General features: G+C 46.3%; 1 protein-coding gene across 1 annotated transcript in view; it reads right to left on the bottom strand.

Annotated features, from left to right (window-relative positions):
* Positions 1–477: 477 nt before the first annotated feature.
* GPC4 (glypican 4) overlaps positions 478–18,065 on the bottom strand; it is a 36,748-nt gene continuing 19,160 nt past the window's right edge. Inside the window, exons 3-8 of the mRNA XM_075162045.1 lie at positions 11,723–11,888; positions 5,814–5,944; positions 5,464–5,610; positions 4,929–5,065; positions 2,533–2,708; positions 478–1,545 (exon numbers count right to left, since the gene is read on the bottom strand). Coding sequence (XP_075018146.1) covers positions 1,337–1,545; positions 2,533–2,708; positions 4,929–5,065; positions 5,464–5,610; positions 5,814–5,944; positions 11,723–11,888 — 966 coding nt within the window. The 3' untranslated portion in view covers positions 478–1,336. The remainder of the gene's footprint in view (positions 1,546–2,532; positions 2,709–4,928; positions 5,066–5,463; positions 5,611–5,813; positions 5,945–11,722; positions 11,889–18,065) is intronic.

The raw sequence follows: 18,065 nt of genomic DNA, 5'->3' as shown, positions 1-18,065 counted from the left end.
TGCAGAATCATTTTGAGTCTTTCCGAAGACTTTGTTTTCCCTAAACTCTTTTAAAAATTATTTCATCTCTTTTCTTAAAAATATACATTTCTTTTATTAATGAGTTGCCGTTCACCACAACACTGTTCCAACTGCAAAAGCACAGGCAGAGAGAGGAGGGTGTCTCGGGTAGTGCCGAAAAGCTATAGCCGCCGGGCACTAGCTCCCAGGAGACCAAACACACCGAAAAGGCGGCGTCTTCACCCTGCCTGCTCCTGCCTGCTCCTACTCCGATCTGCCTGCAACAGTGCCGCGGGTCGCTGCCCGCCTGCTCCTTCCCTTTTGCCCCCCATCGGAGAGGAAACAAAACTCTTGCAAAAACAAACCCGACACCCCCCCGCCTCCCCTCCCCCAAAGCATTCCTTAAAAACAAACAAATAAAAAAAATTAAAACATTAATCCAGCATTCATTTAACAAATTTGCAGACAAGACACATGTTGGCATTCGGATCTGCGACACGACAAGTTGCTTCCAACCGAACAAGTTTAATGCCTTATTCCCACGGGGGATGGACGTCGGGAACTGACCTAACGGGAGTTACAGCTAATTGCAAGGATCCCGGGGAACAAACGACAACTCTTCTTAGCATCTGCGGAACTGGAATTCTCTGTAGTCTCTTCCAATTTAACCAAACCTCCTGTAAAGAAAGGACAACCTGCTCCTGGCATTAACGCCCTATGCAACCGGGGCACTTGGCACACTGACCAGCTCTGCCTTCACCGTCTGTTTTACCGCATAATAAAGACAAATGACTTCCACTTCTTTCCAGATAAGGCAACTAACATAATGTGGATAAATGGGAAGTTAACTACATGAAACATGTTTTCTGCTCGTTGGGCAATTATTTTTTCCCCGTAAGATAACATGATAAATAAAACCTGCTTCTGTACAGATATTTCTCATTTCAGAAACACATACTTGTTACAGGCCAAGAGAAGACCCTGGGGTTTTTTTGTTTTCATAAGAAATACAGTAAAATAAAATTAAAAAAAAAAAAAGTGATAAAGACACAAATGCAGAGCTAACTACAGGCTTGTATATACATTTTTGTTATCCACCTCTAACATGGACTCTTGGTGAACGGGACAGACTGGTAGTCCCCATTCCTGTTATTCCCAGAATAGCAAGGGAAAAAAAAAAAATCAGTATCTTAAAACCAGTGGCAACATAGTAAAAACTGTACACTGTTGTCCATTAACTTAAAAAGCAAAGTCCCTAGATGGTATAAAAGTGAAAGCAGGTGCCTTCTAACTTTGATAATAAAAGTCTTTTTCCCCACCCCCCTACGCTGCACAATTATCTCCATTGTCTTTGCATGGCCAAGAACAAAATGCTAAGGAGCAAGGCTGCTTGTGATAAACCGCTCCTGGTAGCGGCAGAAGTGTTCACGTTCTTATCGCTCTTGTTGGAGTTCCCAGTGACTTCGGTGGCATTGAACTCGAACTCCAGGGAGCACTGCTGGAGCTCGCAGCCGCTGCCGCTCTCCTCCCCGCTGCTCTCCTCACCTGCGGGAGACAAACACACGCTGTCCTCCTCTGCTGTCTGCAGCGCGATGCTTCGCTTGCAGAAGGCAGCGGGGGGAGAAAAAAGGCAAGCAGGTGGATGTTTCGACATTTATGAGATGTAAGCACGGGTCCTCTGGTTACTGCGACTTCCACGTGCCGTTCGTCACACCCATCCGTACTGGTGGATGAAAGGCTGGGCATGAGCCGGCCATGTGCGCTCGCAGCCCAGAAGGCCAACCGTATCCTGGGCTGCATCACAAGCAGTGTGGCCAGCAGGTCGAGGGAGGGGGTTCTGCCCCTCTGCTCTGCCCCCCCTGCAGTCCTGCGTCCAGCTCTGGAGCCCTCAGCACCAGACCACCTCACATGGACCTGTTGGAGCGGGTCCAGAGGAGGCCACAAAAATGATCAGGGGGATGGAACGCCTCTCCTATGAAGAAAGGCTGAGAGAGTTGGGGTTGTTCAGCCTGGAGAAGAGAAGGCTTCGGGGAGACCTTGCTGCAGCCTTTCAGTACTTAAAGGGGGCTTATAGGAAAGATGGGACAAACTTTTTAGCAGGGCCTGTTGCAATAGGACAAGTTTTAAACTAAAAGAGGGTAGATTCAGACTAGATACAAGGAAGAAATTTTTTACAATGAGGGTGGTGACACACTGGCACAGGTTGCTCAGAGAGGTGGTAGATGCCCCATCCCTGGGAACATTCAAGGTCAGGTTGGACGGGGCTCTGAGCAACCTGATCTAGTTGAAGACATCCCTGTTCATGGCAGGGGGGTTGGACTAGATGACCTTTAAAGGTCCCTTCCAACCCAAACCATTCTATGATTCCATGGGGACAACCCTCCTCGCACAGCCTGTCAGAGATGCCGGTTCCCACCCTCTTTACTAACATGCGTACCCATAGCTGAAGCTTAACCAGCTACCCCATGTTAGCATGAAATCCAATTAAAAAGGGAAAAAGAAAAAGCAAAAGGCAAACAACAGCAAACATACTTATGTCAATGAAGTCGACATCGTTCCCGCTGTATGCATTCTTCAGCTTGTTGGTCATCACCCGCAGAGCCATGATTTGCCGGCGAATCACCATGTCTGGCTTGGTAATATCGACTTCTACCTCCGGGTTATTCACTTGGCTTGCTAAGCCGTTTCCAGTCACCGCAAAGTCATACCTGAAAAGAAACCATTCCTGCTGGTACCGGAGCTGCAGCTTAGTGGGGCCCCGCGCCAACGGGTGAGAGCGTGGGAACTCAGCGATGCCACCCCCGTTTCCAGCCTGGGCGATACCCTGAGCCCAGCGCGACCTTCCCACGTGCTAACCCTCACGGAGCCCTTCTCTGGCTTCTTACCCCATCTCCCCTCCCTGCAACCTTAGCAGCATGTGAAATTAAACACTGTTTTCATATACCCTGTGCTACAAAGGCAGGGGAAAGACAATTTTCTCCCCAACTTGAAAAGAGAAGGAAGATCTGGGGTTTGTAATAATAATGGCTTACAACAGCATAAATCAGCTGGCTGCAGGCAACAGAGCAAAGCAAGCTGCTGAGATGCCTTGATGCCCAGTTAAGATGACACTTTCGGGAAAACAACCTTTGGGGCCATAGTTATCCCAGAGAAACCTATAGTAACTGTGGAGGCAAGAATGTCATTCTGGCTTTGCATAATGCACCTTAACAATCAAGTTGGGGTATTATTAAATGTGTACTTCTCACCAGGCAGACATGAGATGCAGTTTCCCTAATAACCCCAGCAGGAGAAACATCCATGTTGTTGAAGAAGAGATAACATAACCCCATGCATCGAAGCAGAGAAGAGCCGAGCTGCTCAGCCTGAGGAGGGGTGCATGCTCAGGTCTGAACACATGTACAGCCTCTTGGTTTAAAAGAGAGACTGAGCAACAAAACCCAAAAGAATATGTTGCCTGAAACAGGTATTTGGAGTATCATCTTATAGAGCAGGGATTTAACACTTCTTTTTCCTCCTCCAATTAGTTGACTTGCAAGAAAAATCACTGTTTAACGAAGAAAACATTACTTTTGCTTAGTTATGATGCCAACATCAGTATCACGAGAGAGAGAAAAGCCTTTAGCACAATCTACTGATCCCAGACACCAGGCAGTGAGATATAATCATATGTCTGAAGGGCATGCTCAAACCCTGACCTATATTTGGGAGGAATTATTGTTGTTGTTGTTGTTATGATTTGTGATCAATATTATATGTTGCAAAGAGGTCAGAGAGAGACCAAAGCGTGGAAGACTACTGAACTTTTAGCTTATTGGAGCCACAGAGAGAAGAGCAACAGCAAAGCAAAATATCTTGCACAACCCACGTAGGATGGCAGTAACCGCGGTCCAGCCTCCCCCAGACATCCGCCTCTGTCTCCTTGCCCAGTGCTGCCAAGTCTCCCTCTCCACCCCCTTCTGATGCGAGACCTCACACACTGGGGAAATCTGCCGTGAAAAGCCCTGTACAAGCTGCCGATAAACAAGACCTCAGGAGGGCAGAGCCATTTCTTGTTGCAGAGACCCAAACCATGCCCTGGCCAAGCGAGGCAGTTTCAGGCACACATGAAAGTGCAAAATTTATGTGGTATGGCTCAGACCTGTGCCCCAAAAATATCAAGGGCAAAAGCTGTTTTTACTTAGAAAAACTGCTGGAAAACCCTGGACGACTATTTTTTTTTTAATGGAACATCTTGGATTTTGCTTATTTCCTCAGTAAGCAAACAGAAAAAAAGAAACTTTTATTTCCAAAATAAAAGTTAAGCAGTTACATAAACCATATGACAGAAAACCTTTGGCTTATTCATGTGTTGGTAATTTCTTCCTTAGAAGAAAAAAAAAGAAAAAACAAAGTTTTGTAACTATTTTTCCACAAAAAGCGTGCATGAAAACCACTGGCCCCTCGTGCCACTGACCTCAGGAGTGGAGAAGCGGACCTGTCACCGGCCCCCATCTCCCTTGCCCTTGCTCAGCAAGGAACCCAGCAATAGCTCCTGGTAGAAACACCAACCGGGGGCACTGGGGCAGCAGCGGTGTCAGACAACACGAGCATCCCTGCTCTTTGGCAGAGCTACAGGATTTTGTACAAATCACCTCCCCAGACCTGCGAGCAACTGGTAAGAGGTTTAGGTCCCAGAAGAGATGTTGTTATCTAGATATATAGACTCAGTTCTCTCCCTTAAAACAACCACCAGCTAGAGGTTGGATAACCTTTAGCTCTTCATTCAAGCTTTCCCACCTACAAAAGAGGGGTAACGGCAGCAGCCTGTCTTGGGGGAGCTGGGGTCAGTCCCGTAAGAGCAGAGGGCTCGGGGAGAGGAGCCGGCACGCCAGGAAAGGCTGGGGCGAGAGGGAGAGAGTTAACCGGGGGCAGCAGCATCGCCAAACCTGCTCTTGGCGCTCCCGTTCCAGCACTCGTTCTCATTGACCGTGCCTACAGACATCTTTTCATCGTTGCAAATGTTGCCAGGGAGAGATGACCAAAATTTTTTGGCTTGCTTCAGCTTCTCTTTCACATCAGTAACCTATTAAATAAAAGAAAAAAAGAAACACAGGACATAATCCAGAATACCAAACACTCATTAAAAGTGAAGCTGGAAAGGTATTTTTTATCACAACAGACGTGTATAGGCCAGATCTTCAGGTTGCGTGTTTTGATGGTTGATTTACTTTTTTAATACAAAATTAAACACCGCTCCTCAACCACATATTACTCATAAGCCAAGCCTTTAAAACAGGCACTTTTCTAACATACAAGCGTTGAGGTAATTCACGTCTAGAGCCATGGGCAGATTACACCCCTCAGAGAGTTTAAGACAGCCAAGAAATATTAAGAAACCCTATAAATTACAAATGGAAAATTATACACTGCAGTACTCGGGTGCGAAGCGCCTGCGCGGCACCGGCAGGACCAGGCACTCACCAGTCGGTCCAAGCTCGTGCCGGCGGCCGTAGTCGGCCGCTCCTCTGGGTTGTAGGGTCTAAAACGAGCGCTGAAACCGCTTTCGGAGACGGAGCGAGCGGTCCGGCCCTGGGCAAGTGTTTTTGGCTGGCCGCATCCCTGGAAAACCTACATGAGAGAAGGAAAACGTTTCATGAAATGGGAGGTCACAAAAGCCTCCCTTCTCCAGACTCCAACCCAGCACCTACCCAAAATAATACATCGGCTTTATATATACTTGAAAGGACATTAAAGAAAAAACGTATCGATGAGAATAGGGAAATAAAACACATTGGATAAATAAAGCCCGAGTGTCCTCTTGGCCCATTTACCTTCTGAGACACCTGCATGCTGTTCTCCTGCATGTTCATGATCGCATCCGAAATTTTCACATCAATGGGGTCCATGACTGACTCGATGTTGAAGGGACCCTCCAGCCTTTCTGCTACCTGCAGCATCGAATCTAACACAGAGAGAGAAATGAAGGCTTTTAACGGAGGAGCTTCAAGAATAACAGATAACAAGAATAACAGATTGAGCGCACAGACATTAACCACCGCAACGCTGCTTCTGACCAGCGCACATCTCCAGGAAACATTTTGCTCCGTTCCCAGAGCCTACAACTTCACCAGGCACTTACAGGCTGCCAGCACCAAGCCACGGGCTCATATACATCAAAAGCCGCGTTAAACGAGGGAGAGCCATCGCAGCCTGCCAAAAGGCAGCCTGTAATCAGCTCCTCTCATTAGAACAAGCATTACTAACACCTTCCCCTCCATGCTCGTTTATTAAAGGTTTCCTTGTGTCATTTGTTTTTCAAGACTGCTTTCAAAGCTGAGAGAAGGAAAGCCACCGGCTTCTTCATGCTGGACGCAAGACACTGATGTGAAAGGGCCCAAGATGACCATCGCTACCACCTCTCCCTTACGGAGAGCTAGAGGCTTTGCCATGCCTGGGGAAACCAAGGGATTACACCTTCTGGCATGGCATGGACAATTTGCACAAGGGAGACTGCATGAGGTAAACGTCGTGCACCGATGATATATTTGGCACATGTCTATGCAAGTGGAGATGGAAAAGTCCCTCAGCCAACACTGGGTCACTTCTCCTGTGCCAACACGCACATCCTCAACAAATACATCATTAAACATAGCAGCTACCGAACTTCCACTACTTCCTCTGGGAAGCTATTATTGGCATTAAGGCTTTCACCCTGCATTGCATTTCAGCCCTCTCTCTGGTTCTCCCCTAGAAGGTGCCCCCAGGTACGCGCCTTGTGCTAAGTGCTCCTCTCTTCTTGCCCATCGCAACCCTTGCTTAACGTTTGTTTTCACTGCAGTCCCTCAACCCTGTTTGCTGGTCTCCTCTCCTGCGTCACTTTGTGATGCTCTGCCACAAACTCATAATTTCCCAGTTGCATTTAATTCCTCAATTTTTCCTAGGCTGTGTGGCATGGGAGGCCAGGGCACAACAGCCCCTCCAGCCCTGAGGAAACCCTCTCCCGAGGAGCCCCTCCCCGCTCCCAAGGATACGCCTGTTCCCTTCCATTAGGAAGAAATGGGCGTTTCACAGCTAGGCTATCAATTTCTCTTGAAAAGTGTTTCTCGTGACATTCATCCTCCTCCTAAGTGCAGAAGGTACTTTCAACAAGCAGAAAACTTCTGTGGGCTCCGGCTACCTGTTAAAGCCCTATACAGATATTCCACATACTGAACGATTCAGTAATAGCTCTGCCTTAATGCCCAAGACATGTTAAACTATGCTAAAAAACCCACAAACTGATGATAAATATACAATTAAGCTATTTGTGTATTTAAATAACAATAATAATAGTAATAGTAACAGTAATAATAATAATAATAATAAATAATAATAAATCCAACACCAAACCCCACACATGAATTGCAGATGTCTTCCTAGCCTGTAAATCCACTTTTTCAAGGCAACTCAGTATTCCAAAGATTTGCTGGGTGTTAGTTAAGGGTCGAACAGTCGATCAACCCATTCTAAAAACCACGTCAGCCAGGACTTGCACAGCTCCACCAAGGTGCCGGTGTTTAGGGAGTGAACCCCGGGAGGAGCTCCAAGAAATGCCCTCGCCCCGCAGGCACACCCCACCAGCAGCAGTGATGGAGCTGCTGCAGGGCATGGCTGGAATTTAGCCGCCAGGGACTACAAACAGGTCTGAACTAAATGCATTTTAAAAAAAAAAAAAAAAAAAAAGGAAAAAAAAAAGAAGGTAATAACAAATGAAACAAAGAGTCTTAGACTGTATTGTGGTGGGCTCCAATAAAGTGATGCTTCAAATCTCTGAGTAATGACTGCTAGCATGAATATACCATTGTGCCGGAGGGGAGAAAAATGCTTTTGATGTGCTACCAAATGGAGACTTTTGTAAACAAGTGGAGCACAACTTAAATGTGTTCATCATTGTCAAAGCTTTTGGGGTTTTTCACGCGCATAAAGAACATCCCGGCGCAGTTTGCAGGAAGCCGCTCATTTCAAATAAAAATATTATGAATAGACAGATAATAAAACACACAAAATGCATAGCTTTTTTTTTAAAAAAAAAAAAAAAACATTCCATTTTGTAACTACTTAATTCTCCGAGTGGCCAGGAAAGGCCGCAGATCAATAAAGTGTTTGTGAAAGACTGAAAGGAAACATAAACCCCAATTCTTCTGGCTGTTTGGCGTCTTTGTAAACTTTGAGCCGGGCAGGCCATCCACAAGACCATGGGAATGTAGAGCGAATTGGGCCCTTTGTTAGCGGGGGTGCCATGGCGTTACATGTATCACAGCCCAGGAATGCAGCCTCCGCTTTGACTGCCGGTAGAGAAAATGCATTCGGCCTCCAGCAGAGCTGCCAAAGCTGGCGAGAAAAGATAAGGAAAGTAATAATTGCCCTTGGAGAATATATTCAACTGGAGCTCTTCAGGAGCTGGGATAGATACTGGCAAGGAGCACTAAATGAAATGAACTTTCATTAAAAAGGCAAAAAAAAAAAACAAAAAGAAGGGGCGGTGGGGGGCTCTACCTCATCCACAGTTTTGATTTTGGGGGCATCCTGCAAACTTTTACCTCCCACCAGGAGCTGGCTGGTGTCCCCACCAGCAGCGGTGGCGAGCAGCGATTCCCTCTGGCAGCCACGTCTGACATTAATGGGTTGGCTGGGGTTCAGGATAACACCAGCACGGCGAGAGGGGAGGCACGCTGCACGAAGACTGGAAATGAAGCTTCAGCGCAAGTCGTCTCCCGAAAAGATTTTCCATTATTGGGAGAGAGGAGTTGATTATAAGTATCAATTATTTTGCCCCAGCTCTGGTGTAAAATAATTGGTATTTATAAGCCACGGTGAGGTGGCTCAGATCTGCTTCACAAAAAAAAAGTCTGGCAGAGTGAAAAATGTACCCTGGCCATTTATTACAAACACACAGCATGACAAAGACTGTCTCTCCTCCCTGTGATGAGGAGATAGAAGTGAATTGGGGCGGGGGGGGGGAACCCAACCCACACCATATAGGCCATCCCTTAAAGACCGTTTTCCTCCTGCATACATTTGTCCTTGCTACTGGCATTGAGACAATCCTTGGCAATTCTTTCGCATTGTGCCACCAATAATCAGAAACCCACATCTTCAGCCTCACTGTCTGACTTGAAGAACAAAAGGCAGTTTTCAGTCTTAACCCCAAGATCTGATTTAAAAGGGGAGGGAAGGAGGGGGAAGACCTTGACCATTCATTAACAATCTCTTTTTTTTTTTTTTTTTTTTGGTTTGAAGGGGAAAAAATTCTTTGCACACAAAGTAGCACTCCAGATATGTACATGGAGCCTGAATTCGACATCTTTGAGCAGAGTAAACCTTTGTGGGGGGAGGGGGAAAAAAAAAAAAGAAAAGGCACTGGAGATTAACACTGTTCATTCAGGAAAGCTCCAACCCCCCCAATAGCTTGTTTGAAACAAAGTATACCCCTGTCTAATTGGTGTACAATTGTGTCAGGAATAGAGAGCGAAATAATTTAAAGATAGTTAAATGGGAGAAAAGAGTACAATTTGGTCATTGTTTCATACGCCGCAACTTTAAATGGTACTTTGCAGAAGTAAGGCAGTATAAAGTCTTCTTGTCTCAAAAAACCTACAAACTTTACATCCCAGTTTGAAAAAGCTTTACATAAGTGACTTACATATAGACCTACTAATACACGCACATGCACCCAAATTCATATACGCTTGCAGCATTTGTGGCAAGTCCTGCCATTTAACTATCTTCAAATTATTTCGCTAGGTTCAAAATCTGTTTTTGGCATATAATAAATCATTGCTATAACTTAGTATTTAAACCCACAATGCAAAATAGCATCGAGCCCATGCAGGTAGGGTTTTTTTTGGTTGTGGCGTGCTTTTGGGAGGATTGGGGGGTGGGTTTTATTAATTTATTTAAACTTTTCAACACACACACACAGAGGATATTTGTGACATATGCCCTGCCCCAAACACCAGATCTATTTAATTTAATTTGCCTCAAGTGGCAAATTCAGATAGAAACCAAAATCTGGAACATGACCAGCACCTATTCAGTTATTAAACTGTCTCAAGAAAGCACAGCTTAAGTTTTCAGTATCTGTACTCCACTGCAAGAATCAACCCCGAGTGCAAGAAGCAAGCAAATACTGCCAATAAATGTAACGAAGCTTAATACCGTACTTAAGTAATGAGTGGGCATGAAGCTCCTTGTGGAGGAAGCACTGCAAGAAGAAAGCTTTGCTTCCAACCTGGAATCGCATTTATTTATTTTGTCTTGTTTAATAATCTTAATTATTGTATGCAGTCCCTGATCAGTCTCGTGTGACAGGGCTCGCTGGCTTCCCCCGAGGTTCGTTTTTAGCTGCATACCACCTACAGCAATTAGCTGCTTGTGCTTTTGTCTGTTTTCTGGCATTATGCCCTTCCCTTTCATGGGATTCCTCTTTTCTACTTGGACTAGATGTTTGCAAGTCTCCTGGCTTTGAGCTATTTCAGCAACAATTGTAGCTGAAATACTTAATATTCTTATGAGAAAGACGGCTGGGAGGAATGGCGGGGGGGGTTGTCAGCCTCCCAGAGAATGACTTGGAAACCCAATTTAGTGTCACATTTAACTCCCTATATAGAATACACAGGCAAAAAAAGGCCTTCTGAAAATAATACCCTGCACGCATCCAGCTGGCACGGGCAGCGGAGTGAAAAGCCAGTGTGCAACACACAGGAAACAAGTTCTAAGATTTAAATCTAGCCTGAAATGCCAATTATCAGCAATTTCCCTTTTTTTATCTCACAGTTTAATGAAAGGGAAATCTTTTCTTTCCAACAGTCTTTTTTTTCCACGAGTGGGATGGGAAGAGTACCACAGCCTTGTCAGTAGCGGCAGATACTTTACATGTGCACTTCATCACACATTAACTGGAGTGAAGCGACTGCTCCCAAAGGATGCTCGTTCACAGATAAATCAAGCCTCCTGGAAAAGGAGCACAAATGAAAACATTTAACATTATCTATTGCCTGTGCTCCCAAAACGTGATGCATCACCAATTCTGCTGAGCCTTGACCCAGGGTAGAATTTAACATTTCGGTCTAAATTTCATATATCGAATAATACCCTTTATAAGCATGGAAGAGAAATAACAAACAGGAGGAAGAGGATGGCAAAAGCACTCGCACAGTGTCACGTAAGGCCTACCGACATTTCAAAAGGATGGTGGCCGAGTGCCAAATGAGCTGTTTAAAAACAGATTCAGACACATGTCCCATTCAATTTTTTTAATGTAAAATACAGGCCTACAGCTTTTCCCAAAGCTCACCCCGGCTGGCAGGGAGACTCCCAGCCTGCTGAGCAAGAAAACTGGCTTAGGGAAGGACAGCTATATGGTGACAACAATGTGTAAGAAGTAGTATGGAAAAAACAGCTTGCGCACACGCCTGCTCCAGCAAGAAGAGACGCTCCAAGCCTCCAAGCACATGGCAGCTCCATGCTCCTAAGGCTTGCTGCGACAGAGGTCACTGGCACAACAAAAGTCTCATTTATTCAGAAATTAACGTGAACTGCAAAAGGTGTGCTGTATACAGAAGTGTGGAAGGAAAAGGTACCCACCACAGACACCTAAAAAACCTGCTGTAGCTCAGCACAGTCACTCACAAAAGCCATTTAGGTGAGGGACACAGTATCAATATATATTCACATGCAGTTTTAACCCATATTGCCTTACCCATAAAGGTATTCCACTCGGCGTCCAAGTCCCCTTGGTTGGCCAAGCAGCCTCTCATGACGTTAAAGCAGTAGTTGTAACAGGGCTTCACTGATACCAGACCTCGGCAGTATGGGCAGTACATCATTTTCAGCAGCGCTCGCGTACCCTGCGGCGTGGGGTTCACCTGAGAAAGGGGAAAGGAGAAGAAAATTAGCCCTCAGTCGCTAAAGCAAAAAACCTCACACATTTACCCGGAGGCAGGTGGGAACAGAGCTGTGCAGAGGAGATGCAATGGGGTCAGCCACCACCATCTGGTCAGAGCTCCCCGCTTACGTGGTCCAGGGATCTGGGGCGCAGTTTTGTCTCTGCAAAACATTATCTGCGCTGCAATACACCTTGTGTACTGTGGGACCCCTCCCCGGGCTCTAAGGACAGGCACCCCGAGGGGACACGCAGCACCCGAGCTCAGGGAAGGCAGTAAAAAGCGACCAAGCCAAAAGGCGTAATGCAAGGCTGCACTATCCAAGCCCTGCTGCAAACACACGCTAAAGAAGACGATGCCGGGATTTCTCGGGAAAAAGCAGCCAAGATGAGATGCCTGCCACTATCCCTACACCAAACCCGCCGGGAGCATGCCCTCCTCCTCCATGGCAGCTCGGCTCTTCCCGGACAATCGCCCAGCAGGGCTCTCCAGCAGAGAGACTGGCTCCTTTATCTTACATTCAACTCCTGCAACACAGCATTTACATGACAGATACCCAGGTTCATTTACACTCAGCACCCATCACGCTAAGTAACGCCATTCCCCACAACCGAAGGAGGTGGCAGCTACAGCCCCACTGCTGAGGACAAGCCGGGAGGACCCTCAAAGCCAACGTGCCGGCGATTTTGCACCGCTGGGCGTGCAAGCGGAGCTATCTGCAGCAGCGTCACCCCCTGAGCCCTCAACAGGGCTATTTTCCAAAGTGACTCATGGTCATTCATGTTTGATTCACTCTCTGGCCCGGCTTCAAAACATTCATTGAAACCATTTCCACCCAGCCGGTCTGAGGAGCGTCAGCTCCAGCACCACATACTAGTGCCGACCACGTGGTGGGTCTGTCTAAAGCACTAAACAGAGAAGCTCCCTCAAGAGCAAGTTTAAGTGTTAATTAGCTGCACATGAAAATGGAAAATTAAGATGTGATCAGAGATACGCTGACAAAATAGAAGCGGTCTCTGGTGTTTTAAGCAATGCGCTTGAGACTTCTTGTAAGGCATTTATGGAGAGCACTCTAAATAGGTTATGATCCAAGACTGTGCTGGAGGAGACTCACACGCAGCCCGGAGGAAGAGAAAAGTCATTCAATACCAATGGCTGGAGATGTGGATGGCCTCCACACCTCATCTGCTGGAGGTCTGGAAACCGACTTCATGGCAGAGAGGATGACAGGACTGAATGGAGATGAACGTCTGCAAGGAAGATCTGGTACCACACATACTCTGAGGACCCTACTATTGCAAAGCCCATCTCAGCACGAGGGCTATGGAGAAACTGAACATGATCTTCGGATGCAAAAACTAGCTGGCAGCACGTGAAACTAGGAGGCAACATTTTTTAACAAAAACAAAGCAGAAAACAAAAAAACTCACTATATAATCAGGCTGGCTTTGCTAATAACATCAGCAGATCTTTAAACCCTCTTTTCTTATGAAAAGAGATGATAGATAAAAATCTGTTGTGTTTCTGACAACTCCAGAAAGACCATGGTTTCTCTTCAGTAGGCAAGAAAACTGGTTAGAAAGACAGAAGGACAATTTTCTGCAGTTGATGGAGCTCAGTGCTGGATTTTGGCTGGCCAGCAATGTTCATTCAGACATCGCTTCACCCCTCTTTTGTCTGTGAGGAGCCTGTTTGGCTGAGCAAAAGGAGACTCAATGTAGAAAGCTGTTTGTGGTGGTGGGGAAATCTGATTCAGACGCTTCAGAGCATATATACATACATATATATATATTTGGAAGGCACAGCAGGAGCAGGAGCCCCAGCAGAAAGCTCCCTATCGGGGCAGCCTGGCTTTAAAGCAGAGCTAGTTCAAACACTGGGAAGAGCTCAAGCAACAGAAACCAGCTAAATCAGATGATTTATAGTAGGGAAACTGAAAACAGACAAATGTAAAGGTATCATCTGCCATCCAGATGGTGCAGTCCTTGCATAACAAAAAAGTTGCAGGGGGGAAGAGGGAACTAAACAACATCTCACACCCAGAGACAGAGCTCTGAAGGATGCCCCAGTTTAGTAGTTTCTCTGATAAAAATCTCTTCCCATGACTACTTGTGGTAGGTGCCAGGACCTCCACGCCTAGTCCTGAGGCTTATCAGCAGATCCTGGCCGTCCTAGCACTGCTGGTCCTCAAAGAAGCACTCTGCATCCTCCTCGGGAAGAAAATTAGGAAAAGGTTGATAGCACCAGCCAGGCACTAGAGCAGTTTGAAGCGGGACGAGGAGCAGGAGACTTCTCCAAACCCTATCATGGAAAGCTGCAGCTTTATGAAAGGGAGCGTATGGCAGCGTGGTGCAAAAAAAAAATCCCCCGCAGAGCAGTGACCCGGGAGGCACCTTTCCATCTTAGGTTCCCGGCTCGCCCCGCATGGCTGCGATCCTGCAGCATCCACCCCTGCTTTGATATTTCAGAGGGGCTTATGAATCCCAGCAGATGCAGGGGAAACTGAAGCCGCTTTCCCGCGTTCCACGGCGGACGACATGGGACAGTCACTTGGATTAGGTCCTTTGAACAAAGACCCAGGATGATTTTAAAAGCAAAACGGGGTTTTGCTTCCTTCCCTATGTAAGATTGTGGGTCTGAGCCCTACAGAGCTGAGCAGAGGGTGATGGCAAAGTAAAAGACAAACCCCAGCCTGCAGTGACTGCCAAACCGAGCCCTAACTGGTGATGGATGTAACCCACGGAGAAGCTGCTAGTTTGCAATATAGTTGCAGGTGAAGAGGAAGACAAAGGGGAAATTTGTCAGTCCAGATCTGGCATTTTATGGTGTCAGAAAGCAACAGGAAGGCACAAGCAGAGATCAGCTCTAAGAGAGAGTTTCGGGGAAGATTACGAGCAATTACACCTCGTTACAACAGTGATAAATACTTAGCTGCTGCGTATCGCTGCAATGAGAACCTTAACCCCTGGCAAGGGGCCCGTACCCGGTCCAGACCAGCTCTGGATCCGTCAGTGGCTGTGCCATATGTTGCACTGGCAATTCTTCACAAGCTTTTAATGTTCGCTCTGCCACGCCAGGTGCAAGCTCTTAAAACACCATTGTATGTAACAGTAAACCCAGATATGCTTTGTTCTGGGGTTGTGTTTATCTTGGAAAGCAACTCAAGTTCATTCAAACCCTACTCTAGAATGACCCTCAAAAACCAAATAATCTCCTTTCTAATAAAGCAGAGTCCCAAAGAAAGCTTTATTTGCTGAAGCGGATTTACTCTAGTAGATTTGAGCCCAGGTAGTAGTACGCTGTAGTGCACATACCCTGTAAAAGCTTATAATAGAAGTAAATGCACTCCAATCCCTTCCTTTTATCTTGTGAAATTTATTTCCTTTCCGTGGTGTTCCACGCCACTGCAGCAATCCATCACCCTGCGGTTTCATCATGTAAATTACAATTTGTCCATGTCTATACGCTTTGTCAAACGTGAAGATTAAAAGCTGCTAACAGATGTGTTTTGGCACCAATCTTCACATTCGTATTGAACTTACTCCTTAAAAACACAGATTTGCACACAATCCACAAAAATTAAGTGAAACACAGTTCTGGTCTCTCTGAGCTTAATCCAAACGTTTCGTACCGTATTTGTTGAGGTACCCCCAGCTTACATTTACTAGTGAAGATACAATCATGTTCTTGTAAAAATGACATGCTCTTGGTAAAATAAAATCCGTTTTTTGTTGGTACCTTGTCATATCCGTCCCATTTCAGAGTCTCACATAAGGGAAACTGTTTGCCCTATGTCCTTAGTCTTTTCCAACTCGTTGGCAATTGCATCTGGATGCATATGTCTGGTAGAAACTTCACCATTAAAGCACACACCTATCAAGTGAAATGCCTTTTTAAAGCCTACCGCAAAGCCACCAAAACTCCAGAAAACCCAATCTATGCAAGCAGATAAAGTTCAGAGAAGCAACCGGTTTCTTTTTCCTCTCCTTCCCAAGGCAAGGAATAGCTGAGGAAGGATGACAGAGTTCCAACCACGGACGGTCCTGCGGGGAGCTCCCACCAACTGCCAGACAGCCAGAGCCACATTTTATTCTCTCACTCTACCCTCAAGTTAACATTAAGAATGTTAATAACAACATTTTAAATCCTGTCAGCTTTAATAACTATTTATAATAACACTGATAACTCAGGCTTTCTTATTTTCCAAGCTTGCACAACAAGAGCGTTGCCATGCCAGCAGCACAGCCACCAGAAAACATAAAAATCCAACAATTTGAAAATAAATGCAGTTTGATTTATACTGTGTTTTCTTTGCAAAAAAACTGAAGTAGGGCAATACTGGATAAAGAATACTGAAGGAGTAACTTCTCAGTGACATGGAAAGATGATTTCATGACTTCAAAAACTAACTCCAAAGCTGACTGAAGGACTGTGGGATGCTCCAGGTGAGCAGCCAATTCAGACAAGCAAAGTGTCATCAATTTTCGGGACCAATACAACCTCACTTGCATCATTTTTTCCTTCCCTCAGTGTTGTGCAAGAGCATCATCTTGGCACATGCCGGCCCAGACATTCAGCTCATTGTGAAGCAGAAGATCACTCAGGCAGCTCTTGGTTTGCTTCCCCACCCCAAATATTCCAATGAAAGTGTTTTGGAATTAACGACGTATTTAACCAATTTTGCTGGCCCGGTGCTAGCACATGAATAACTTAGAAAGCATCTGGTTCAACCACAGATTTGGGCCTCCAAGGTCTTGCACAAGGGAGCGCATTTAGGAGCGATACTTGGGAACCGCACGGCTCTGTGCCTCGTCAGTATTCGCTACCCATGGCGATGTCTGCTGCTGCTTTATCTTGCTGGTTACAGTCACCTCTGTGCAAGGAAAAGTTCAAGAGTATATTTACACTCGATTCCCTACTTATAGCTTGCTTTTCCCCCTCCCCAGATGTGACACTGCCAGAGAGGAACAGCAGAGCTGCTGAGAACCACCCCGCCGGTCACTCGACCCGCTCAGTCTTAACATTAACGTGTCAAAAGGGGAGCGCCGTGTGCTTGCCCTCCCAGCCGGCACCCCCAGCCCACGCCGGGCAGAGGGGACCTCGGTGCCAAGCAGACGCCTCTTCCACCGAACGCTTACGGAGCAACACCAGGATCAGCATCTCCTGCTCTTGGTGTCCTCAGGACCAACGCGCCTTTCAAACTTGTTCTCCAAGGCACCTGCCTCTCCCTGACCCAGAGACACAGCAGATAATTAGGAGCGTTCTGTTTGCTTTAATGAGCAAAACAGCGAGAACATGTATCTTGGCAGCTACACCCAAAACTTCCTTAGTTATCCCTCACATTGTTTTCAAAATTAGCAGCAGAACCACAGTGTGGGGGGAGGCAAAGAAAGAAAAAGAAAGAAAAAAAAACCCCAATGGACTGAAACGCTCCTGCATGATGCCATCAGCTCCAAACCCACGTGCGCACTCTCAGCACTTTAAATCCGCGATGATTGCTGCTTGAGCATGCTTTGAAGGCTATGCCTAGCGCAGACCCTCAGACGGCTGGAGCTCAGGCAGATGCAGCCACATTCTTGGCAGGTCTTCTCAGGGTCATCTTTGATGTGGAGAAGTGCTTAGTATTGTTTTCTGCATTGATGTTTGCCCTTGGCACGTGGAAGGCAATGTCCTTGTGCTCGGCAGCCCCTCAGTCTGGCCCCATGGCTTGCAACTTGCTGCCTGGACAGCACTGCTTCTTCAGAGGCCCCTCTGCAACACTAAAAGGGCTCCTTGGCTATCCTGGCTGATTCTTGGTTGCCCATGAAGCAGCAGCATCTGCCCGCCATCTCCTCTCAATGCATGCAAGGAACACGCTTCATTTCTGTCACTTCCCTGGGAGGGTTTGCTCTTACCCAAAGGGTGCCCAGCTTCGCTGGATACAGGAACATGAACTTCTTCCTGAAAAAGGATTAAGGGCATATTCCCCTTAAGTCAAACCAAGGGCAAAGACCGCACAAAGGGACATTGGACCTTTGCTCTCCGACTAAACTATTAGATTCTCAAAAGGTAATTACAAGGGGCACATTTACTGAAATAGGAGCTCAGTGCCCTAGTATTTTTGATGATACAGACCTTAATTCTTATTCATTCAGTGTTTTATTGTTTTCATCACTGCTT

The sequence above is a fragment of the Calonectris borealis genome, chromosome 13 (genome assembly GCF_964195595.1).
Source record: "Calonectris borealis chromosome 13, bCalBor7.hap1.2, whole genome shotgun sequence".
NCBI classification, from domain to species: Eukaryota; Metazoa; Chordata; class Aves; order Procellariiformes; family Procellariidae; genus Calonectris; species Calonectris borealis.
The sequence above is the reverse complement of the archived record's forward strand: the minus strand, read 5'-3'. Positions and strand labels throughout refer to the sequence as shown.